The sequence below is a fragment of the Saccostrea echinata genome, unplaced genomic scaffold, assembly GCF_033153115.1.
Source record: "Saccostrea echinata isolate AGI-Se365-2 ecotype Australia unplaced genomic scaffold, CSIRO_AGI_Sech_v1 ptg000056l, whole genome shotgun sequence".
Classification (NCBI taxonomy): Eukaryota; Metazoa; Mollusca; class Bivalvia; order Ostreida; family Ostreidae; genus Saccostrea; species Saccostrea echinata.
In genome coordinates, this window is record NW_026889805.1 from 1,312,291 (window position 1) to 1,339,100 (window position 26,810).

Genomic DNA, 26,810 nt, shown 5'->3' on the forward strand with positions numbered 1-26,810 from the left:
AAAAATAATATTTTTAAACATATGCATGTCAAAATCTGTATCACACCCCACATAAACCCTCGTCCAATTTTACGCCTCTGGCCTTCGGCCCTCAGGCTGATATTGGATTTTCGGGTTGATATGGTGTGCGCCAGAGATTTTGCAAATATTTTGAATTTTGTTCCAGAATCTTTGGGTTTGTTGAGCTCATATCTTCATTATCGTTAGTAATTGATTTCGTGTAGGTGCAGTCAGCATGACTAAGGGATTTTTCAAATGTATCTCATGCTTTGATATATATTCCAGTCTAAGGCGCATTATATCGTATGAAATTATTTTCCGTCTCCCGCGTGGCGTTCCATAGATCTGTTAATTGGTCCGCTCAGTATGGTTTGCTGTTTTTAAAACGTTTAATGTTGCTTTTAGGTTTAACTTTGGAGGTTATGGTTTCCATCTTGTTATAAATTATTTCGCATAAATGATCATAGATTTAGTCAATACTTTCCTGTTTCAATCAAATCTATATTGTTGCTATCAAAGTAGACCTTGCATAATGTTTCCATATTTTTCAAAACTCAGCTATTTTTGATATACTTTGGTATAAAAGATTCATATTATGGTTTCAAACTTCGATAATGTGTTGCCATGGGTAATATCTGTGAAAAAAATCTTTCAAAATGACACTTGGTTTTATTTCAGTAATACTTACTAAGAGTTAAAACTATATCAGGATACATTATTCTGTGGATTTGTTAAGTCCAGAAATCGACGAATATCGTCCTAGTTTACCACTAGTGAGCAGTGTGACAAGGTGAAAATTATATTATTATTTATTGTATAATATTTATATGAATATATGGTAAAATAAACTCAAAATAAACATTCTCTATTTCATAAATATTTATTCTTCTATAATATGTAATATATGTATTTTTAAAATATTTACGAAGTTCACTCTCCGATGAACTCTTCAGTCTGTCTGGAAAAGTGAGGTTTTTAAATTCTTTCAGCGATAAAATGCTGAAGTCGATAGCCGTAATTTTTTTCTCGATTATCTGCGTAGGTAGGTAAACTTATTACTATCAGTAATATCAACCATAATTATGATAGGCAAGTGACTTAAAATCGTAATTCAACTCATCCTTCAGTTATCCGATAAGAATAAGAGGAAGCCATTCAATTCTTATGAATATTCCAGTATGACATAGATCAGGAGGTATGATGTTAAATTCATATTATTCCGTTTATATATTTTAAGATACTATATCTGGAAACAGGAATAAATAAGAAAAATACTAGTTTGTTTAGATCTCTGTATATTGTAATGGTCTCTGTATTAACATTTACTTAATGTTTACGTTAAATCGTTCTTGCCCTATTATGCATAATTTAACCTTGAGGAAAAAATGGGACACTGGTTTCACACGTAATCAAATATAAAGAAGTTGGGCGAACAAGGCTAGCAAAATGCCTATTGTGCGACAAAGAAGAAACTTAAAAAATTATATCTCAATTATGGCAAAATTTTCCATGATATTTCATTTAACCAAACTAACTTAATGTCAATCTCCACCATTTGCAACAATCTCACAAAAAGTTATTTGTCCATGAAACATACACACTCAAGGAGAAAAAAAAAGACAATTTCTTCGCACAATAACACATTTTTTTTTCCATTTGATGGGTCTATGCTCCATTTTAACCTCAACTGGTCGGAGACGAAAATAGCTTATGCGATATTAAGATGGCCGTCGTCTGTCTGTCCGTAAACAATTTTTCAAAACGATACTCCTCCAACAGTTTTGGGCTGATTTCAATAAAACTACTAGGTTTTTGATTTTGACAAAAGATGTTGCTATGGTTATTAAAATTAAATATATTAAAAAATACCTAATACATAATTCTGGATATCAATTTTTGATTTCGACAAACGGTATTGACATGCATGGTAACTGAAAGTAGAAATTTCTTTGAAATTATTTCAGAATGCTCTATGCTCCTCACAAAGACCCATTATACCTTAAGAATACACTTTTATGAGGTAACATTCGTTACTTTCCGAAAAGTATTTAAAGTTCGTTTAGTCAAGGGTAGTATTACAAACATGATTTAAATGCCACTATTTGTTATGAGCTGTGCATCTTAGTGGTTAGCCTGTTAGTCTCTAAAGGTAATGGGTACTCAGGTTTTTATTGCTTGGGTTCGAGTCCGAATAAAACCACATTTTTTTTTAAAAAGCAAAGAATGATTTTTGCCGAAAGAATTTTCCGCAGAGAAGTTTTGTCTGTTATAATTTCATACCTTTCAAATATAAGAACTTTACTCTAAATACTAAATTTACAAAATGAACATGACTTTTATAAATTTTAAGCGATAGGCATTTTGCACACTTTGTTTGCCCATCTCCTTTAAACAAATCAGAAGGTATGAAAATAGAAGTGAACTGAGAGACAGTACTTGGTTATATATCTTGAAAAATGTTTTTAAAAATTCAATTTATTTTTTGTTTTGCAGGATGTTTGAGCACCACCGTGTACGTAGAAATAGGAGATGACATTTGCCTTAACTTTTCAACAATCGCAGAAATTTCTGTACAATATATTGTAAGAAATGAAACAGCATTGTGTTATCGCGTGTCTGGCAATGTTTATGTAATTCCAAATGAGAGGCCAAATAGGACATTTAATTGTAATGGATCCAATGGACTAATGTCTATATGTATTACTGACATACAAGAGGAAGATGCTGGACTATTCTCTCTTAGAGTTGGTGTTTCTGATTACAGGGAAAACGTGACACTCTCTATTGCTGGTAAAATATAAAGTTATAATAAATCTTAAATATGCATTAAACTGGGAAAAGTAGTTTTTATTATTCTTATTTGAAAAAGCAAACCGTTATCAAGTATCAAGCAAGATTTTTGCTGTGTGTCAAATCTTACACTGTCATAAGTATTAAATTAAACAATATAATTATTTCTTTCCTTGTAAAATTGATACAAAGAATATTTTTTATTGTTTAAATTAATATTATTTCATCTACCTTTAGCTCCGCCTAATATCTTCTACCTCCGTGATGTCACTCCAGTTGAGAATACGGATTTAATTGTTCCGTGTGAATACACACCCGGGAGACCACCAGATACCATTATTTACTGGACAAGGTCACGTGACGCCAACTTCAAACAGGCGGGAAAAGTTCTTAGAATTACAAACATACAAAGGGGGATGTCTGATATTTTTACATGTACGGCGGAAAATATTTACTCATCTGGAAAGAAAGGAAGCGACCAGCAATCGGTTGACGTTAACGTCTTATGTAAGTTTAATTTATTTTTGTAGCTTTCATATTTCAAAATACTTTCTTTATAAACATAATTGATGCCTCTAGAACCACCTTAGTTTTTAAATTAAGATCCGCCTTATGTTTTACATTTAGATCCACCTTATGTTTAACATTTAGATCCACCTCATGTTTTACCCATGGTTAACTTATCACCCGTAGAAGAGGGATCCAATGTGGAAGTGGATTGTCACACTACACTTGGCAACCCTCCAAATACAGTCCTTTTCTGGACAAGGTCACGTGACAGCTTCCGGGTAAACGGAACAACACTGACACTGACAAACATACACCACGAAAGTGCTGATAACTATAGCTGCACTGCAGAGAATACCTACCCATCTGGAGCAAAAGGACGACACAGTCAGACAGTTAACATTCAAGTATTATGTAACTATCTCAATCTTATTCAGAACAGACATATAAAATCATATAAGGATAAGGGACAACTATTTCAATAATTGAATGATAGACCTAAATGATGATTATTTTTAAAATACACAAATTTTCAGATCCACCTTACAGTGAGCCCATAAAAGACATGTTTCCTGTAGAAGGCACGGATCTAACGGCGGTGTGTAAATTTATACATGGGAATCCTATTCAGACCGCCGTATACTGGACCAGATCACAGTCTGACAATTTTAGACAGAATGGGACAATACTTACGTTACCTGGTATACAAAGGAAAGCTTCAGATATATACACGTGTACAGTAGAAAACATCTACCCGTCAGGATACAAAGGGAAACATAGCCAATCCTTCAGAATAAAGGTACAATGTAGGTAAATTTCAACATGATTATATTCAGATCGAGATACCCCAGGAGTAATAAAAATTCTTATGCTTTCTTGTTTATTTTACATGTTTATCAAAAGCAATGTCTTTAGCAAAAATGAAGATAATAAGGGAAAATTAACTTTTGGAAGTTTCTTTCCATTGAAAGAGTAAAACTTTAGGTAGGTCCCTACTCAAAATATTTTTGGTTAAAGTTTTTTTTTTTTGCATTTGAATCATTAGAATTATATCTTATGTAATTAAAAACAACCACAATTGTACAGGAAAATATATACTTCCTTCTTTCATCATACTTTCTGAATTTAAAACAATAATTGGCTAATCTAAACACAAGGATCCAGTGATATTATAGTGATATATTATTTGAGCACATTATGTATCATATTGTAACACAGATTTTTCAACAAAAGAGTAAATTTCGGCAAACTTTAGCACTTGCTTGGAATGTCGCTTAAGTTTTAATTTATAAATATTGCACTTTCTGATCATCCTTACATTAATCAATCAACTTTACAGAAAATACAAAACTATCACTGATTTAATGCCATGTGTTTCAAACTATTATAAAAATGCAGTAAAACATTCAAGTGTATGAACAATTGGAAATGACAGAATTATAATAACGGATGATTTTTGGTAGAAAATCTGCTAAAATAATTTCCAGCAAATGCTCTACCAAGCCTATGTCTTTACTTCTTGCCCAAATATCGACTGCTGTTAAGGAGAGACTTTAAACGCACTGTGCTACAGCATACTCTAGAAGTGGTGTTAATCAGAAGTGGATTCTCAAAAACTCCAAAGAATTTTTAGAAAATTTGAAATGACAGTATTTTTCAAAAGTCCATAACATTAAATGTACGACTTTTCAACACTGTATACAAACATTCCTCACGTTTAATTAAAAACGGGGCTTTTTTATGTCATTGACAACTGCTTCTTCAATAAAAACGGAACTCGGAAATTTTCACATCTTGGGATTGGTCATCAACAAAATTACTTCGTTAAAATCACTCTGATTCTACATACAAATACTCTGAAGTTGATAATAAAAAGATGCTGGAGTTTCTCATTGAAAACGTTTATGTAGTCTTCGGAGACCGATTCTTCCAATAAACTGTTGAAATCCAGATGGGCATTAATTTTGCTCCTTTATTAGCCGACCTGTTTTACATTCCTTTGAAGCAGAATTTATTAAAAAATTTCTACATGAGAAGAGGAAAACACTTGTCGTGGCCTTCAACTCGACATTCAGATATATATCGACGACATTTAACAATAGTTATTTCCATTTATATGTCGACTCGATTTATCCTAGTGAACTTGAAAGAAAAGACAAAGAAGAAGAGTCTGTCCCATCAACTTCATATTTTATGTTTTACTGATTATAGACGATAAGGGCCAACCAACAACTAAATTGTATGTTAAACGAGATGACTCAGCTTTTTCCATTTTCAACTTTCCTTATTCATGTAGTATTATTCCGATATCTCCTGCATATGGTGTCTATGTCTCGCAACTTATTCGCTACTGAAGAGCATGCTCTGGGTATCAACAGTTTTTAAACCGAGGCAGGCTACTCACACATAAGTTAATGTTACAGGGATTTCAACAAACTCATTTAAAGTAAGTGTTTCTTGAATTCTATGGTCATTATAATGACCTTATTAGCAAATATAACCTATCACTGGGTCATGTTTCATAACCTATCACTGGGTCGTCATTTTTCGTCATTTAAGTAGGGACCTACTTTAATATAAACTCTGTTACTCCTGAATCTACCATCAAAGTTAGCTATAAAATATATCACAATAGAGTGTATCTGTTTTGAATCATATTAAATACACTGTATAAAGATTTGAACAGTAGAGCAGTGTTGTTGATTTTTTCTTCCTATATAGATGTACCTGATTTACACATCAGTCCAGAAAAATTGATTACAGCTATTGTTGGACAAACGGTTATCATGAGATGTTATGTAGAGGACCCTGAATTGACACTATCATATACCTGGAGAAAAGACAGAAATTCATCAGTGATTAGTGCAACTTCGTTTATTGTTTTTGAATGGATAGATAAATCAGATGAAGGAAATTATACCTGTTCAGCCTCAAACAGAGTCGGAAATGCATCAATTTCTGCTTCAATAGCAGTACAATGTAAGTAAATAACGAATAAATTATTTATTCTAGTTGAATTAACATTAAAAGCAAAACCCCTGGTAAGTCATTATAAAATAACATATTTCTTTTATTTATAAAAAATCGATGACCTGAAAATGAAAATTCCATAGACATTTATTTCCACACACACAGTGCCACCATTAGAGCCGACACAATTGATGGTTGTCTGTGGAGACATCTATGCTGACATTGTGTGGACGTTTACTTCTGCATCTCCTATCAACCAGAGCTCCCTTCTACAGTATGCGCCTAAATCTTCATTCGCAAACTGTTCACAGGGATCCCAGGATACAACTAATCCAGGATTGTTTGCTTCCAGAGCTGAGAATCTAGAACCAAGTACAGCATATGAATTTAGAATTCTGACGACAAACAAGCATGGATCAACATACTCTAGAAAACTTTTCTGCATGACAAGTAAGATACTTTACAATGTTGCTTGTTAGTAATGTTCTAGTATTTTATACATCTTATTTTTTTTTAATTTGGTATTTACAGGATCAGGTTTTTCTACGAAATCTGAAGAAATTCTAGGAGGCACACTGGGAGCATTTCTTGCCTTAGCCATTGTTATTGTGATCATCCTTATTGTTATTTTAATGAGACGAAAATTACCTGGTAAAATGTCTTTGCCTAGTTTTTTTTCATATATTTTATGATAAAAAGGGCCTTGGCCTAGATTCTTTGAATATAATTTTATTACCTAGTATGTGTAATAATTATGCTTGATAAAAATTATAAAAGAGTATTTAGATTTTAATACCTTATGAAACATTATTTTCAATTTTAGATGAACAAAAAGAACAAACATTCCGGTATGTAAAAAGAATAATAATGTTTGTTAAACTTTTCACAATAGCAAGGATAATGAAATTTGGACACACTGAAGAAAAGATTTAATAGCGATTCTCTGTAACCACTTAAACTTCTTTGCCACGCATGGTCACCGATTTTGATGAAACTTTGCCTATTATTACAACTTGACACAAGAAACATATATCAAATAAAATTTCGTTGCTATGTGTCTTGGTTGCCATGGTAACAGCCAGAAAAGTTGAAAAAATTGAGATTTTCAGCTACTTTGAATCTTTATTAAGCCTTGATAAAGAATAAGAATAGCAAACAAACCATTCTCCCCAAAACCTGACACCTTGTTGCCACTTATGCTATAAAGAAACTATTTAGAATTTATCTCTAAGTAAGTGGTAACCATGGGTACATTTGGAATACATTTTAGATGCTGAAAAATGCAGAAAAACGCTCAATATTCACTAATGATAGGTGTTAAATGATCAAACTCAATCAACAACCTAAGAAAAAACAATAAAAATATTTGACCTTAAGTAATTAGGTATTGGCAATATCATTCTAAAATTAACTTTCATGGTTGCCATGGTAACACAGTGTTACCATCCAAAATGTGTTGCTAAGATTGGGTTAATGCTACTATCTTCAGGAAAAACAATAAATTTCATGACTGGCACATATATATCCTTTGGACCTTGCAACACCGACAACATAAGAAAAATTGGGATTAATTGTTACTTTGCAGTGTAACCATGGAAACAATGTACCAGTTGTTTAAAGTGATATTTTTTTTGCTGCCTTAGGAATTTACTTACCTTTTATTCAAGAAACATATTATTTGACTCACCTTGAATAGTACTTATCTGGTAAAACTAAAGTTGAATATCATATATTGATAACGTTTGTTGAAAAATACAACACTGTTGCTATGGTAACCAAGAAGGGAAAATGTTCGATTTTGTTAATTTTATATCAATATTAAACCCTATGTGCCATTTTTTTGCATCCACTTAGGGATTGGGTGGCAGTCAAAATTGAAAGTCAGGTTAGTTGTTCATAATTACCAATCATAAAAGTTTTGGGAATCTACATACAAGGGTACGTATCCAAGGAAACAGAATATTTTTCAGATTTTTATGCATATTTTTTTGGCTTATTTCCATAGCAACGCTATATTTAAAGAATTGAATTTGCATTTTTTGAAATGCGAGAATTAGGGTCACATGAACTTCTTTAAAAATTGATCATAAGTTATATAGAAATATGCTTTTTAAAAAGATAGGATTAGATTTAATCACTAAGTAAATTTAAAATCCCTTCTTGGTATTAAAACCATGGCAACCATTGCCAACCTATAAGAAATATCATATTTCTTCCATGGTATATGTTACAAAGATCTTTTGTCTATTATTTGCTTGTATTTCAACCTATATATATTTTTTTTATTCTTAAGTGTATGATGTTATAAAATTAAATGAGCAAAATTATTACTTTTGAATACTTTGTTTCCATAGTAACGTATGTAATAGTTGATTTACCAAACATGTTTATCATGCATTTAAGACATCAGGCCTTCAACTTTCAGAAACAATCATTACCACTTGTTTGCTTTGCTGCAAACGTTAACTGTGGGACTCTGAACATGTTGAAAAATGCCATTTTTCAAACTTTAGGACATGTTGCTATGGTAACCATGTCACGTAGCAACCAATTTCTGCCTGATTTGAGTTTACGGTATCAAAGACTTTTATCATAAAGAGTTTGGAGAAATTCTGAGACTATGCGTGCCACAGCTTCTATATAAAAGTTCAAGTCGTTACAGAGAATGTCTCTTAAAGTTTAAAATTTTGTTAAATAATCTGTGAGTACCATTCAAAGAAAATTATGTGTTGGTAATGTTCACAGCAGTAAAATAAGCAAACGTAAAGTTTCACTATACTAAATAAACGCGTGTAAAGCTTTGCTGTATTCTTATGCATTGTACAGTGATATATTTTCTGGCACTCAGCAGTAAATGTTAGAGTATTTCAACAAATAAATCTGGTTGAATACGTCAATGTATTTTCTTAGTAGTGATATTTGCTGTAAAACATAATTCATTTTCCTATTTGAAACGAAACGAAAGAAATCACTGCCTTTCTTTCCTTCATATATTATCTACTTTTTGTTTTTGGTCGTATATCTAATTAATGTTTTAACTTTCGTTATTGTTTAAACTAAAGAGATACCTACGAGATGAATACTGTACAAAAAATAGAAGAACATTTCTATCAAGGAACCGATAATATTTGTACAGGTAAGTAAATTAAATAAAAGTTTTAATTCAAATGTATATCTGCTTGTAGGCATATAATTACATGAATATATTTTAATTATTTAATTTGAATATTTGATTGTTTAATCCCATCTGTTGCAAGTAAAAGTTTGCAATTTAACTATGTTTACCTACGAAGAAAGGAACGTATTTAACATATCACCGACCACATTTGAGTAGAAATGACTATTTAGATAGATACATTCATTCAATTTTTATTATTTTCTCGATGTAGAGATATGGAAACATAAATTACCACACAACTTTATAAGAATTCTATAAAACAAAGTCTAGGATTTATTTGATAGTAAGTCCTAATATATGAGCATATCCTAGAGTATTTAGATGTAGAACTTTTTTGGCTACATATGTCGATGAAATATAATTATAACGAATAGTAATCATACTCGAAGTTCAATCAAACAACCATTTTTTTAAATCATAATTTTATCAATTCGTGCAAATTTTTTTTAAAATGACAATACTCCTTTACTGAAATTTAGCAATATTCTTTAACCACGTCAATTTTTCTTATTTTGAAGTGCCAAAGGGTCACGTTTCATTTTTTTTTTATATAATATATGAATTTCTTATTGCCAAAACTCTTACTCATGATTAATACTGTCTTGTAGTATTTATTTACAGAAAGAGAAATTTTCAAACAGTAGTTTAAATCATCATTTCAGTCTTACTTTTAAGTGCCAAAAATGTCACTTTTAATTGACTTTCGCTAGGAAAAAATACACGCATCAACCCCATTTTTTCCCTAGTACTTTAATCTTTATCATATTAGATATTAAAAAATTTACTTCATAAAAATTGACATTACAACTTTCTGGTGGGTAACTCTTGAATCCATTCATAAATTTATAATCAAGAAATATTAAAGTTCTTGAAATAAAACAAAATTATGTTATTATTTTCAGTATGTTGAATCTATTTCACAATTTTATTCAAACGGAGCTTAGTTATTTGAATACTCTTACATAATGACATTTTGATTGTTCATTTTCAATTTTAGGAAGTAAAGAAGTGAGGGAAAGGTTTGTATGTAAACTAGGTATTAAAAAAACGAATTTGTAATTCTTTAACATCGATTAAAAATAATTTTAAATAAAATTTATATAAATATTCCAGGAAATAACAACTAAAGAATTAAAAAAATATATTTTGTCAGTTTAATACATTACCGAAGTCGAGTTATTGATTTATAAATTAATACACAACTTGATCAAAAATCTTCAATGTTTAATATTTGAGAATAATCATTATTTTTATTCCACGTAATAAATTGATGCAGTGCCGATTATTGTGAAGGGCACCTGCGCCAGGGGAACACGGGAACACAAACACAGGAGAAAAGGAAGAAGGAGAAATATATTTATAGCTTTTTGCGTAAAAAAGACAAATCAAATTTCGTTGAAAACAATCATAACATTTACGTGCTTTATATGAATTGTGTAGAATTTAATTTTTGTACATGTATACAATTGTTCACTTTTTGCTGAATTAAATTTAAAAAAATGTAAAGGAAAAATCGGTTGTGAAATTTGATTTTATATTAATTTTCAGTTATTTTTAATAAGTTCTAAAGTTCTAATTAGCATATTTTAACATGAACTTTCTGTAGAATTTTAATTTTTATGAATATTTCCCCAATACCTAACTCCCACTCCCATCCCGCACCCCACTCCATCCCATCCCACCCAACGCTTAAAAAAGAGAAGGATAATTCTTGTTCTTTAACATATTTTGTATGCAAACATAGATAACAATGTGATATTCTGATTCACAAACATACTTCATAATGTTTTGTAATATGAATATATTATGATATATATATATATATATATATATATATATATATATATATATATATATATATATATATATATATATATATATATATATATATATATATATAATATTTTAGTTTTATTTTGTGATAATAAATTGATCTTTCTATTTACTTTGTCAATTTTCTTAATATCAGGATAAGACATACATGAATAGTTTTGGGATACAATTTTAGTAAACATCAGGAAACATAGAGCTGTAATATTAAAAAAAAGTGGTTATATATCTTTTCTACTTTTATAATTAAAAAACTTATAGAGTTTAAATCTCACCAGAGACCTCTGAGTACCATATACGGAATATGACGACCCTTCCTGTTTTACAATCGTCTTATGATTTCCTGTCCAAAATCTTATACGTGAAAAGAAGAAAACACTTGCTGTGGCATTCAACTCGACATTTAGATATATCGACGACGTATTGTCAATTAACAATGGTTATTTCCATTCTTATGTCGATACGATATATCCCGGTGAGCTTGAGATAAAAGATACTACAGAGTCTGACACATTTGTTTCATATTTGGATATTTTACTTGAAAAAGACGTTAATGGTAATCTAACAACCAAGCTTTATGATAAACGTGATGACTTTAACTTTTCAATCGTCAACTTCCCTTACTTATGCAGCAATATACCTTCAACACCTGCATACGGAGTTTATATCTCTCAGTTGATTCGATACGCAAGAGCATGCTCTACGTATGTACAATTTCTAAAATGAGGTAAATTATTAACAAACAAGTTGATGAAACAAGAATATCAGCAGTCTCGTTTAAAGTCATCATTTCGTTCTATGGTCGATACAATGACCTCGTCAGCAAATACAATTTATCATTGAGTCAAATGCTGACTGACGTTTTTCAAACTAATTGTTAGGCCATTATTTACACACTGAATTGTTGACGGATTTTTCCGTTATTTCCTGATCATGACAAGGAGCACACGGCGGGTGTGACCGGTCGGCAGGAAATGCTCACTCCTCCATGACACCTGATTCCACCTCTGATGTCTTAGAGGTCCGTGTTTGCTCTGCTCCTATTTTGTAATGTTTAATGGACTTTTGAGCTTGAATCTGTTCGTTATCTCCATATATTTCATGAATGTACGGCAAATAAACCAATAGTAGTCATTATTTGACAACGCCCAGGTCTTTTTTAAACAAATAACTTAAAATGTGAATATTTATTACCATAACATGCAATTCGTAGCATCAGCTATGAATATTTATTCTCTTTACATATAATTTATAGCATAAACTATGAATATTTACTTTTTTAAAGATACAAAATATAAGCTGAACTATAAATATTTACGATGATAAGTTCCTTATCCCTTCATATCTTTTGTCGATATAAGTATGTACACAATTACTTATCTGGAACACGGAAATTTCAACAAAAAATGCCTAAATTAATAGTTGTGAGCTTTCCCTTGTTCGTCTTCGTAGGTAAGTAAAATATTGCTATTCCTAACATGAAAGGAACATTAATTATAGTCCAAAGGAATTTTAGTATAATGTGTCTCTAATAAACAGAGTTATGGGTTAAATACCTTAAGTAAGTTACTTATAATATTTTACTGTTGCCTTTTGTCAACTTGTAATAAATATGAAATCTTTTCGAAAACTGGAAGCCACAAAAATATCACTCTTTGTCTACTATTATGCACGTATTTCATCAGTATTATCTCTTAAATGACAATGATAACTTGTATACACATGAAAACTTTACTTCCGCATTGCACTAGAGCACATTAAATATAAGTCAAGAAAAATATTGACAATCCGTTCTTATTTATTATCCTGCGAATCACACATGTCAGCAAATAGAAATCTATATTTAAGTCGAATGTTGTCTGACGTTTCTCATACAAATTATTAAGCCATTATTTTCTTAGAGGATACCCATATGTTGAAGTGGAATTTATTTCACCAGTGGAGCCAGAATGTTTTTGTTTTTTTTTAATATTTTCACGAGTGCGAAGTATTGTCTTACGAGTAAAATCAATTCTATATCCAACTGCAAAATATTGAATTTTCTGCTTAATACATTTTAAGTGATTTTCCCTTGCTTCAGTGCTTTGACGTTATAACAATTGAACGGTTGAGACATCATAGCTTAGGAATTAAGAGAATGAAAAAATTGCATGGATTTTATCAACCTATTTGGAGATTGTTTTGCAATTTAAGTCTGTGTCAGGATAAATAATAATAGACCAGAATGAATTTTTTTCTACATTAAATACGAGGGGCATTTGAAAAGTTCTGAGAACTGTTTAATAAAATATTAACCTTTTAACGTAAATTACTGAATTTGATATCATTGGACAGATCACAAAAATATACACATATTGTGATGTCACTATGTAATTTTTATTACGTAATTACTTCGAAAATGATGTCAGAATCTCGAATGTCTAGCATACTGACCATGAAAATGACGTAACAAGAGACACAATTTCAGTGAAGTAAAATTCTAAAGTCAACTTTTGTTCATCACTCGGATGGAAGCTAACGGACACAACTGCCACTTGGAAAAATGTTTACATAGACTAAAGTCTATCATATGAAGTTATATATAGTATCTCCTATAGTTCTGAGATGGTTTAAGAATGTGTCAAACATAGCATGTTATTATCGAATCTCGTGCAAAATATTGGGTAAAAAAGACGCTTCTGTGAGAAAATCAAAAAGTTTACAATAACAGGAGAATAGTGGACGGTGTTACAGAGTTTGCTGGCATTAATTCGTCAGGTGTTTTAACCAATTTTGCGGGAAAGTTTAAAGCTCAAGAGAGGTTAAGTGAGGGGTGTCCTATATTTTCTCGTAAAAACCAAAATGGCGCCGGTGAAGTTCTGACCCAGCCGTAACTCGATATGTTCGAAAATTTTAAATCATGGAAAATAAATAAGATTGTACATAGCAAAGAAACTCAGATTTATTTTTTTGAGTCGAAAGTCAAAGGCAATAGTGAGTTTTGGATCGCCGAAGTTGAAATGATATGAAAAAATACGCACAGAAACAATCCGGGGGAAGACTTTTGTACGTCTTATTCGTAAAGGTAAGAGCCCTGACACTCAAGATACATTCATGGAAAACTGCATTGTTACACTTCAGTTTTATATAAAATATCTTTTATTTAATATAGGGGAGAGCTATATAATAGACCGAAAATCCATCTATATCATATAAATAAAAATATTTTATGAACACCTAAGATAAAATTACCGTGCTTTTTTACCAAGCAAAAAAATAAAATATGGAATTACTGATTTACTGTACCATTTTTACAGTCTTACTCTACCTCCATACAAATTTTCTTTGAAATATCTTTTCAAAGAGGCCTTTGACAGCACTTTTTCGATGTTCTCATGTGGACAAAAAAACGCGACTTTTCAGTATGCTAAACATTCGAGATTCTGACGTCATTTTTTGGAGTTATTACGTCATAAATATTAAAAAAATGACGTTAATATAGGTGCAAATTCTCCAGCTCTTTTCAATGGTACCAAACTTCTTAACTTCCGTGTAATGGTTAATATTTTAGCAAGCAGTTCTCAGAACTTTTCAAATGCCCCTCGTACGTCGTGAAGGGAGGAAAAATCGCGAGTTTTGCCGCACTTCTGATATTCTGTCACATTCTGCAGAGGATCACTTTAACATCCTTTCTCACTGTGACAAAATGTGCCATTAAGTCAATAAAGAAATTACAGTATTTTACTGTTAGGATATAATAAATATTGAATTGATAATGGATTTTTCCGCTGGCCCTATCATGACAAGGAGCACATGGCAGGTGTGACCTGTCGATAGGAGATGCTTACTCCTTCATGGCACCTGATTCCACTTCTGATGTTTTTAGTGGTCCGTGTTTGCTCTGCTCCTGATTTGTATTGTTTCAATGGACTTTTGAACTTTATGAAATAAGTAAATAGAATTTACTGAAGTGCATCGGGATACATGAAATCATACGCTAAATTAAGAATTCAATTATGGTTTTGATTTGCAGGATGCTATGGAACCTTTGTGAACACAAAGGTTGGAGATGACATTTGTCTAAACTTTTCAACAATTGGAGAAAACATTACACATTATATTGTAAGAAATAAAACAACATTATGTTATCGTTTGTCTGTCATTGCATATCCAATTCCAAACGGGTGGCTAAACAGAACATTTAGCTGTAACGCATCTGGCGAACAGATGTCTATTTGTTTTACTGACATACAGAAGGAAGATGCTGGGCAGTTCTCTTTGAAGATTGGCGTTTATGATTACAGGGAAAACGTGACTCTCTCGGTTACTGGTAAGTTCTTTGGGCCAAAACAAAATTGCAAATTGATGTGAAATAAGGCTTTTTAAATTTCTCAAAAACATTTGTAATATATGGAAAATAAATAAAATTATTTCATCAGTGTTTTACTTCTTTGAGCCATCATCAATATCAAGAAAATTATTACCATGTTATAAAGTAATGTATATTAGAATAATACTTCTTCTATCAAAGCCACAGAGACGAGTCTCGAGAGCTTATCCTTTGAGAATATGTACGTCTCGTCAAGGGTTTGTGGAAAGAGGTTTCCCATTTGCAGTCAGTGGATAATGTTTTATCAACTGATGTATATACTTTACCCTAACCCTAACCTAATAATGAGAAGGAAAAGAAAATTTCAAGTCATCTATATGGACTAACAGACTAACTCATTTTATTAATATTCAAATAGAATGCCATTAAAAAAATGAAAAACTAATACTTGCCGCGGAACTCTTCACTGTTGGAGAAAACAACAATCAATCACATTAAGGAATCAAATACAGGAATCAAAACTCTGCGTTAAAAATTAAAAAAAAAATGAAGGGTAGATAGCACATTACATGTAACTGTTCCCCGCCACCTTGAACAAAAGGACTTTACTTAGAAAAGGTAACTCTAAGTAATTGAACAAGTAGAAGGAAACCCAAGTGTTGCAAACTATTTATTCTTTATTTATAGGAGAAGGAGACGCTTTTTTATTTTAATAATAGGTTTACGTGGAATGATTATCAGTTTGAATTAACTTGAATAACCAAATTATGCCAAATGAAACATTAAGGAATTGATTTACTTAATGAAAAATTAAGATTACTGTAAAAATTGAAACTTTCATTCATGCTTGATACGTGAGATATCATTATAATTTTATACTCGCCAATTTGGAATATCCAGGGGTCCGTGCTTTGTCCTCTTCACAGATATGTATTGTTGATAAATCCTTTGAGGTTGATTACTGTTCGTTATCTTCATTTATTTCATTTGCAAACCTGCACAGAACATTTTTACATCAGTCCATGGTTATATATTTCTGCCGTCTACATTAAGATGAAGTATGTTAACATGCAATAAAAAATGTCAACATTCAAGATAATTAGGTTTATTATACCTCTACTCTTATTACTCTATATAAAGTTAATACCATAAATCTGTCTATTTCCCCGAGAAAATACTATTTCCCCCATCTGAGGACTACTCCCTGAAAAATCAGAGCTACTCCCTGGGACTACTCCCTCATGAATATTTATTATTAATTTTAACCAGTTAAAATGAACAGTGGGCGGAGCGTTCAAGGAATCTCGAGTCCGTGACGTAATGTTATTAGCAATGTAACTATGACGTCAAAACATTTCGACATGCGATGTCAAAATCATACTGAAATTTCTAAGCAAAATGAGGAAAACGATAATCCTTCGAAATGTAAGTGAAATTATTATTTTTTAAAAAATAATTTTATTTTTTCCGTATTGATGCATTACATATTTAACAAAATTGGAATCACGCGCATTTTTGATTATTTATATAAATGCCTCTATATTGTTTTAATAATGTCTAAGACTCTAGTTAATAAATCTCCTTTGTTTGTTTCGGTATAATAAAACAGTTATGGAATGGGTACTCGGGAAATAGCAAATTTATGGTTCCCCTCGGCAGGAAACTATTTCCTCCCTCGGGGAACCATAAATTTGCTATTTCCCTCATACCCATTCTATAACTGTATACTACAGACAGGATATTTATGTTTATCTGCAAGTTACGAATCTTTTTAGAGAATCTAATTTTAATGTTGGTAAACTTATTACTAACGCCAGTTTACGACATCATACAAGCAAGATGCTATGGTGGCATATTTCTGCTCCTTGTATGCAATTTATTTTTCTCTGAAATATGTCGACATGCAAGATAAATATGTTGACATGCAAGATAGTTATGTCAACATGCAACTCACATAATTTCTTTTGCATTTTAATTTTATCATTTAATTCAAAATCTTATCATTTTGAAAATCGATCATATCTAAAAAGTTTGTATCCAAAATGAAATCACAAATCAATCATATTCACTGTAAACTTTTTTGCCATTCCTGGGTCTTCATACATTTACATCGATTTGTGATTTCATTTTTGGATATTTACTTTTTAAAATTATATGTATATCCGCTACTCAACATAACTTAGTTGCATGTCAACATATTTATCTCGCATGTCAACATAACTAAGTTGCATGCCGACATAAACAAATTGCATGTTGACATAACTAAGTTGCATGTTGACATAAATAAGTTGCATGTTGACATAAATAAGTAGCATGTTAACATACCTAAGTTGCATGTTGACATAAATGACTTGCGTGCCAACATATTTATTTCGCCTGTCAACATAAATAACTTGCATGTCTACATAAATAAGTAGCCTCTAGAATATTTGAAGTCACATGTGGGCAATATTTGAGATTATTTTTCTTCAGATTTTTTATAATTCTTATTTGATTGCAATTTTCTTGCATGTCAACATAGTTATGTTGCATGTTGACATAACTTTCTTGCATGTCAACATATTTATCTTGCATATCGACATATTTGATAGAAAAATAACTTGCACACATGGGGCAGAAATATGCCACCATAAAATGCAATATAATTACGTTGATATGCGATTTATAATGAATAAGTTTGTTAACATCCAAGGTATTTATGTCAACATGCAACTTATTTATGTTTTCATGCAACATAATTATGTAGACATGCGACTTATTTATGTCAACATGCAAGAATATGTAAACATGCAACTTATTTATGTCAACATGCGACTTATGTATGTAAAAATGCGAGTTAAATTTTAAAATTCGAGATATTTATGTCAACATGCAAGATAATAAGTTGCATGTCAACATACATATCTGGCATGTTGACGTAATTAGCTCGCATTTTAATACAATTATCTTGCATGTTGACATAAATAAGTTGCATGCCTACATAATTATCTTGCATGTTGACATGAGTAAGTCGCATGTCTATATAATTACATGTATCTCGCATGTTAACATAAATAAGTCGCATGTCAACATAATCCTGTTGTATTTTGCTTGTATGATGTCATATGAAGGAGTTAGTAAATTAGTTTACCGGCATTTAAATTAGATTCTTTAAAGAGATTGGTAACTTGCATGTATTTTGCATGTTAACAAAAAATATAACGCATGCAACATGATAATGTTGCATATTAATATAATTTATCATGCATATGGGGGGGGGGATATGCCACCATGTCTTTGAGCTGCTATATACAATTGCTCAAAAGTACAGTGGAAAAAACCTTAGAAAAATTCAACAGTATGTTAGCATTCATTTGAAGAGTGAGACACGTTTAAATATAAATATACATACGTGCTCATTTTGCAGTATAGTTAGATCCCCGTGTTCCATAATGAAATGTGAAGATGACGAACTATAATCATGTTCAAAAGTTCAATTAAATAATATACATTTGAGTAGATCAAACATCTACCTTTAAAACAGAGAAGGGATCAATATATCTAAATGTCGAATTGATATTTGAAGATGATAATATGTAAATAATACTTCCCCTTGATATAAAATTTGAATAAATGGTTTGAAAAACATGAAATATACATGTATATAACAATCTGAAAATCAGAGTAAAAAACTTTGATTTACTAAAGTGAAATTTTTGATTTACCATCAGGAAAACATTTGATACTGCACTACAATTTTGTTAATTTTAGTAATTTTTAGAAACTGTACGACACTTAATCACATAGCAGACACCATAATTTCAATAAAATGAAATTTCACTGTTAAATACTGCTCTAGATAAACAAATATTTTTAGGTCAGATTATCTGTTAAAAGATATAGATATTCTATAAATCATTCACGCTCAACATGAACAGGTAAATCTTCTTATATCTATTAAAGCAACCAGGAAGAAATACATGAATTCAACAAAAAATGGATGTAAAATATTTTCACTTTGTGAATTCTGTAAAATTGCTTTTATTTTGGGGTTTCAGTGAGTACACCATTTGGTATCATGTTTTATTTTCACAATTTTTTTTTTAGGTCACCTGAGTCACTCAGGTGACCTATTGCTATCCGTTTTTGTCTGTCATCGTGCGTCGTCCGTCGTGCTTTAACATTTGACCATTTTCAGCTTCTTCTCTGAAACCGCTCAACCTATTTCACCCAATTTTGGCATATAGTATTCATGGGTGAAGGGGAACGAAAATTGTGAATTTCATGGTCCCTGTCTCCCTGGGGTCTGAAGGGTGGGGCTAAAACCACCAAAATTATTGCAATCTTTAAAAATCTTCTTCTTTACTCCTGGACATCAAGCAGTCAAACTGTTGGCATGATTGTAATAAACATTGAGCCCTCTACCAAAAGTTTGAAATTCATGGCCCCAGGGCCAGGGGTTCTGGTGCTAGGGCAGGGCTCTATTGATTATATAGTGAAAATGCATTATTTCTTTGAAAATCTTCTTCTCTGCTCATGGATATTAAATAAACAAACTAACTACATAGTCATGATGAGCAAGAGTGCCTCTGAAGATATTGCGAATTTCATGGCCCCTGGATCAGGGTTATGGTGTTAGGGCGGGGCTTTATTGATTATATAGTGGAAATTCATAATTTCTTCCAGGGGTTCTGTTGTTTCTCGGGGGGGGGGGGGAGGGGGGCTATTTGATAATATAGTGAAAATGTGTGAATTCTTTTGAAAATCTTCAACTAATTCCATAGTTATGATGATGAGTGTACCTCTTCCAAATTTGTAAATTTCATGAGCCTGGGTCATGGGTTCTGGTGTTAGGGTAGGGCTGTGTTAAAAAGTGAAAATGCATTATTTCTTTGAAAATCTTCTCTGCTCCTGGGCATATTGGAGGCAAACAGAGTATAAGTTTTAATAAGCAAGGGTATTTTTACTAGAATTTTGAACATCTGGGCCATTTCGTCAAGTGTTCTGGTCCTGGCCAGGGCTCTATTAATTTGTATTCTACTGAGTGAAGTTATTCCTCTTTGCCATTCACCTTTCATAATTAATCACTGTAGATAATATATTTGAAAGGTTAATAGAATAAGAGAATTATGCAAGAACATTTATCTTATAATACAAAAAGTACTTTCATATTTTTAATGATCAGGTAAACTTGGAAATAATAGATAAATAAAAATGAAACAAAAATAACTTATCTTTTTAAATGTTCTTCAAAAACCAAGCGAGGCCAGTGTGAGAGGTAATAATATGGGGTAAAAAAATCAAAAAACATTTTGTTAAAAGTCTGCATAGTAATAGTGACAGATGGGGGACAGATAGATACTAGACCAATTATTTTGTTGATCTTGCAACAAAGCTTCATTTATCATTTTATGGATCATCTAAATTGTTGTACTCAGGTAACCGTTAAGGTCCTTGGGCCTCTTGTTTTCAATATTTGCTACGTCGGAAAAGTCTGTAAAAATATTTCGGCACTACATGTAAGGGACTTTTTTTTTTCCTTGTTGCGGAAACGAATTAAGAGTGTAATATTCAATAATCTTATAGTACATTTTCTAAAGCAATATTTATTATTTGACTGAGGTTTATTTACCTTAGGCCTACTTCAGTTTATTTTTACAGTCTATTTTTCTATTACTTTTCCACAGGTGAGGCTTCACGGACAGTCTTCATAGACAAAGGGGGCGAAGGTTGTATTTCGTTTCCTCAAGCCAAAACGACAACGGATAGGGATATAAAGAGAGATAATTCAGTACTCTGTATGCAGTTTAGTGGAAGTATAGAAATAGCGATAACCTTTAAAGCTGCTTGGAATAGACCTTTCTCCTGCCAATCAAATGTTTCTCACGTTTCTGTTTGTATCGTCAACGCTAGTAAAGATGATGAAGGAACATTTACATACACACTCTTAAGCCTTCCAATAGATAATAAAACTCTGATCATAACGAGTAAGTTATATAGTTATGTTATAAAATTAATAATTTTTTTCACTTGTTGTTAGCAAAAAGTATCTAGTATCTTATATTGTTTTTTAAATTTAACAAGTAACATTAATATGTGTATGTTGAAATTGCTACCAAATATATACATAACTCCTGCATGATATATTTGAAGGTCCAAAACTTATAATCTCCCCAAGACCGTCTGCCACTGTGAGGGAGGGACACTCTTTAGTCTTAACTTGTCAGTCCACAAATTCTGGAGGAATTTATCAGTTTTTTACATTGGACAACCAAGGAAACCGTGTTGTGTATGGAACCGGTGGAGGCTCGTTCAAGGGATGTTCAAATATGACACAATCAGCATTTATGGAAAGTAGTTTTGAAGATCCTTGGTTGTTTAATCTTACACTGTTAAAGCCCATTCATAACCAGGAAGTCTACTGCAGTAGACAAGTAGGAAAGGAGGGATGGAACACCAGTACAATAATCCATGTACAAAGTAATGAACGTGATCAAGATATGATAGAATAGGGAAGCATTTTAATATTTCACTTTAAATCGTATTGAGTACAATACTTAATATATTTCAGAAATTAAGGATATGCAGAGTAGTCGTTACGTCCAATGATAACATTTCAAAGACTAATAGATAAGTGAACTGTGTCTCGAGATTTGTAATTACATAATTTTTTTTAATTTTCATTATACTGTCTAGTTACATTTGATCGTTCGATTATACAGATCGAGCATAAGAACATATACCTTTTGAACATCTTTATTATCCTATTATACCTAACATAAACAGCTATGTGTGTTATGCACCTCATAAGTTGTTTATTTTTGTGATACTTTTTAAAGTCATATATGGCGTATTTTTGATAATTTGACTAACTAAAATTATAAAGATTTTTCAATTTGTTTTATTACTTTATATAAAGATAGGACTTTCCTGTAATTAAATTACATAATTTAAATCAATCGCGTTTCATAGATATTAAAAATTTAAAACAATAACCGATTTATTTACCGACTCCGCATTTAAATATAAGACACAGTTTTAAGTCAATTTAACTATAGAAACGTGGGGTCATTCAAGTTCAAAATCGGTGAAAATTTTAATTCGAACGTAAATAACGAATATCATGTTCATCTACACTCAATCTCGTATTTTTATTTTTTAGCTCAGATACGATATATATAGCTTTAAACAACAGAAGAATGATATGAAATGAAATCTTGCTAGTAATGAAAACATGACGATTTAATCCTTAATTTTTATAATTTTGGTAAGATTCTCTTATTAACTAAAATTCAAAAAAAAAAAAAAAAAATCATGGCAAACATAGGCATGACAAAACTTTAAAAAAAAAATCAATTTGTCATTTTGATTTACGTAATTTCCTTCCAGCTATGTACTACCTTGCTTTCTCATTAATTCTGAATTCCTTCATGCATAAAGACATTGTGCATATTTTTAATAATACATGTATATTTTAGGGGTAGCAACATTGTCAGTAATGCCCGCATCTGATGTTCTTGTTAACCAGACAGTGACGTTTGAATGCGTGTACGCAAATGGTCAATTGGGAGCTGCCTTCAGTTATGGACAAAGAAATTGTATGTTTGTATATAATTCCTGTAGTGGATGTCGATTATTTACTTCATTTGAGTGTCCAAACAACCAGACCTACAGGATATCAACAACTGTTGATTCTTCGTGGCATAAAGTAACCATGTATTGTGCCCCGCCCTTTGGAGGCCCCAAAAGCAATACCATCACGTTAAATGTTACAAGTGAGTAAGGTTAAACGTTAAGTAAAAGCTACTTGTTTAAAAGTTGGGTTTTGTGTTTTAAGTTGAAAATTAACTATAGTATATGTGAAAGTAAAATTATTGTTAAATTTCATCAAGAAGAATTTAAAAAAAAACATTTATTATCTGAAAACATTAACTTTAGGCCTTCATTATGAAATAGAGATACATGGTTCTGAAGAAGAAAATAGATATCATTACAATGACAACTTAGTGGATTGATTTGTCAATAGATATCATTTCTATGACAACTTAGGTGATTGATATGTCAATAGATATCATTTCTATGACAATATAGTGGATTGGCATGTAAAAGTATTCATTTCTTCAAATCCTAAATACAAGCGGCTTAAAATTACCCAATGTTTTCTTCACCTATACATTTGAAATGTGGTTATCTCAATAATTAGATGAGCTGAAGCTTCAATTTCATACAGCTTAAATTATCTTATGTCAATGTAAGCCAGATTAGCACTGATGTCTATAAACATGTGTTTGACAATAAATTGACATAATGTGACCTAAACCTCGATACTAGAAAGTTGAACAAAGGGTTTTTAGAAAAGACGGTAAGTATAAATGACCAGCTAGTTTTTTTCACTTGACATGTCTCAAATTATATTAAAATACATCTTCACTATGACAAATCTTTATGTAGTTTTACATCCAGCCCTTAATTACTATGTTTATCTGAATTTTTATTAGTATGGAACAATTTTGGGGGTATTTTTTTCAAAATAGCTTACGACGTACCCCTTTCTGTACTGCAATTGTCTTTTTTATATTTTCATATTTCATAACCATATTGGCTTTTGCTGTTTTTGAAAGCTACTTATCATATTTTTTTTTTACAGTACCTGTATCCACTTTGATCCTGACCCCGTCTCAATTAAGAGTCAATAGGGGTGAGACGATAACTCTAACCTGTCGAACAGACTACTGTAACCCTCCAGCCAAGATCACGTGGTATAAAGCAACTTCTGACGTCACTAGTCAGGCTACGTCCACAGAAGATATAAATCAAGAAGACCTGGTGAGAACGACCTCAGTACTGCGGTTTACTAGCGTGGTAGGAGATAATGGTCAACAAGTGCATTGTATAGCCAGCAACGCCCAGGGACATAGTGTAGAATCCAACAGATATACCCTAGACGTGAGATGTATGTACTATAAACATGCAAGTAAAGTTTCTTTACTTCTAATAATTTCATCAAAATCTGTTTAGGCCCCCTTAAACAGCCGATATCCTTTTATTTTACATAATTAAGCATTAAAATAGAATGATGGGCGCAACCCTTACTTTTCATTCAATTCTGAGAGAGATTATTTCGGTGTGTTTCCTAAAAATGAAATAAGAAAAGTGAGGGGGAGGGCAACCTATTCCCTTCTTCCATTCCGCTATCATCTAATTGACTAAATGGGCCGACAATGTAACACACTCCTTCATGTTTGCTGTGATCTGTATATTCTCTTCAAAGGAAATGTAAGGTAAAGTAGTGGTCATTTAAATATCTAGTTTCAGATTCGAATTCTGATAAAAGTCTGTAAGTAGAGGTTATTTTGAAATCTACGAAGCCTTTTTAAATGAATAATTGAGAGATTGAAGAACACTGCATTTTAGAAAAAAAATATTATTATAAATGTCAAAACGATTGTCTTTTCTTGGATTGCATACTAAATGCGTAGAGAAAAAAAACCCAATTGAACATAATAACAAGTCTTTTGAATTATAAATCATGTATCGTCTCAAATGACCTATTTGTATTGATTAGTTTAACATCTTTTTTATTTTGATTTTATTCAGTGAAGTGATTATAAAGTCTTTTTGATATCACCAAAAATTCAAAACATTTCAGATATTTCAGATGTAAAAATCCTACCAGGCAGTTTGTTGAATGTATTAGTTGGTCAAAAATATGTTTGGATGTACTGTTATACCGAGAATCCAAAAGACCATGCCGAGTACAGCTGGACTAAGATAAATTCTAACAATTCCTCCATAGTATCCACTGGTCAACTTTACGTCATACAGACCGCTACTATTGAGGATGGAGGTAGATATACCTGTACAGCTACAAACTCTGTGGGAAACTCTAGCGGTTCTGTTGTTGTTTCGGTACAATGTGAGTATATGAGTTCTATCGAAGAATCAATTGCCTATACATTGCATCTTTTATTGATAATGTTGGATATATGTCTCAGTTACTGCGAATACATTGAATATATTAGCTTTCAATATTATTCTATTAAATCCAGAACAAAAAGTTATTCAAGAGAAGAATGATAGATTATGGTTTAAATGAATCAATGTATATTTTTTATTATTTTATAAAAGATACACCAATTGCGCCGGTATTGGTACATGTTGATTGTAGAACTAGAGAAGCGTACATTCTATGGAAGTCATTCTCAACATACTATGCTGATAACATACAAGAAGAAACTCTTCAGCTCAGCGAAAGCAAAAATGTGTTTCTGAATGCATCTTATGAAAAAATAAATAGAACAGATGATATAGAAATAAACACTTATAAAGTGACGGAACTGAAGCCTGGATCGGTTTATGTATTTAGATTTTTGACTTCAAACCGCTACGGCATCGCTCTGTCCAATAACCAATCATGCATAACAGACACAGAAAGGATGGAGGGTATGTACATTGATCCTATTTCTTTACGTTCGGAATAATTAAACATATAAAATGGCAAACTTTTTCTTAGACACAAACAAAGGATGCCGTACAGAGCAGATAATTAGAGGAATACTAGGTGGCGCTGTACTTACCATCATGTTAGTAATTGTTGCCTATGCTCTATGCGAATACAGAAAAGAAAGGAGAAGTGAGGGTTAGTTACCTGCATTAATCAGAATGTTATTAATTAATGAAAAAGGTAAAAATAATAAAAAGACATGACAGTAAATGATAAATTATCTTCTGTTTGGTGTCAGGGAAAAAGAAATTGAACTCTAGTAATATTTAACATAGATTAATTAAATAGATGAATTATTGTTAATCTATTTTACATTAATTGAATGTCGTAAAAATGCTATTGTTAACAAATATATTAAATAGGAAAGTATATATCCTATTATAGCCAAAAACAAGGAGGCCCTGAGCAGGTAAGAAATTAATATGTCTTTTAAACTCCATAAAGGTTTCTTATTTCAACTCTCATTCCTAACAAAAGTATTTAAAATGGGATATTTAAAAAAAAACAGATAAATGGGTGGGATAGGTTTGAAGGAAAAGAAAATTTAAGGTCAATTAAAAGTATCTTTCCTTAAATAAAATACATTCCCTTATGGTGAAGATAAGTCGCAGTGATCGATCTCAAAATTTTTAACACTGCAAAATTATGAACACAGACTCCTGGAAAAACCAGAAGTAGAATCAGGTAGCATAATCGTCCCCTGTCGACAGGTCACCTTCACCGTTAACGTCTTTAATCAGTAT

The 26,810-nt window shown here is 31.5% G+C and overlaps 2 protein-coding genes across 2 annotated transcripts; both read left to right on the forward strand.

Annotated features, from left to right (window-relative positions):
- Positions 1 to 996: 996 nt before the first annotated feature.
- On the forward strand, positions 997 to 10,929 carry LOC133173494 (hemicentin-2-like). Its single transcript, XM_061308480.1, has 12 exons — positions 997 to 1,042; positions 2,494 to 2,790; positions 3,028 to 3,297; positions 3,442 to 3,711; positions 3,834 to 4,103; positions 6,019 to 6,276; positions 6,433 to 6,717; positions 6,799 to 6,918; positions 7,091 to 7,115; positions 9,330 to 9,403; positions 10,443 to 10,464; positions 10,722 to 10,929. Exons 1-12 carry the CDS (start codon positions 997 to 999, stop codon positions 10,927 to 10,929), a joined length of 2,145 nt encoding a protein of 714 aa, XP_061164464.1.
- Positions 10,930 to 12,682: 1,753 nt separating this feature from the next.
- LOC133173408 (nectin-1-like) lies at positions 12,683 to 26,246 on the forward strand. Its single transcript, XM_061308391.1, has 7 exons — positions 12,683 to 12,727; positions 15,288 to 15,584; positions 23,042 to 23,338; positions 24,211 to 24,516; positions 25,213 to 25,479; positions 25,692 to 26,006; positions 26,077 to 26,246. The coding sequence occupies exons 2-7, from the start codon at positions 15,482 to 15,484 to the stop codon at positions 26,205 to 26,207; spliced, it is 1,419 nt and encodes a 472-aa protein (XP_061164375.1). The 5' UTR covers positions 12,683 to 12,727; positions 15,288 to 15,481; the 3' UTR covers positions 26,208 to 26,246.
- The last annotated feature ends 564 nt before the right edge of the window (positions 26,247 to 26,810 follow it).

What these genes read in the sequence shown, in the direction of transcription:
- LOC133173408 (XM_061308391.1), top strand. Translation starts at nt 15,482, where the DNA reads ATGTCTATTTGTTTTACTGACATACAGAAGGAAGATGCTGGGCAGTTC. An exon ending in CGTGACTCTCTCGGTTACTG is followed by an intron (nt 15,585 to 23,041) that starts GTAAGTTCTTTG and finishes TGTATATTTTAG; the next exon opens with GGGTAGCAACATTGTCAGTA. An exon ending in AGACACAGAAAGGATGGAGG is followed by an intron (nt 26,007 to 26,076) that starts GTATGTACATTG and finishes ACTTTTTCTTAG; the next exon opens with ACACAAACAAAGGATGCCGT.
- LOC133173494 (XM_061308480.1), top strand. Translation starts at nt 997, where the DNA reads ATGCTGAAGTCGATAGCCGTAATTTTTTTCTCGATTATCTGCGTAG. An exon ending in TTTCTCGATTATCTGCGTAG is followed by an intron (nt 1,043 to 2,493) that starts GTAGGTAAACTT and finishes TTTGTTTTGCAG; the next exon opens with GATGTTTGAGCACCACCGTG. An exon ending in CTTCAGAATAAAGGTACAAT is followed by an intron (nt 4,104 to 6,018) that starts GTAGGTAAATTT and finishes CTTCCTATATAG; the next exon opens with ATGTACCTGATTTACACATC.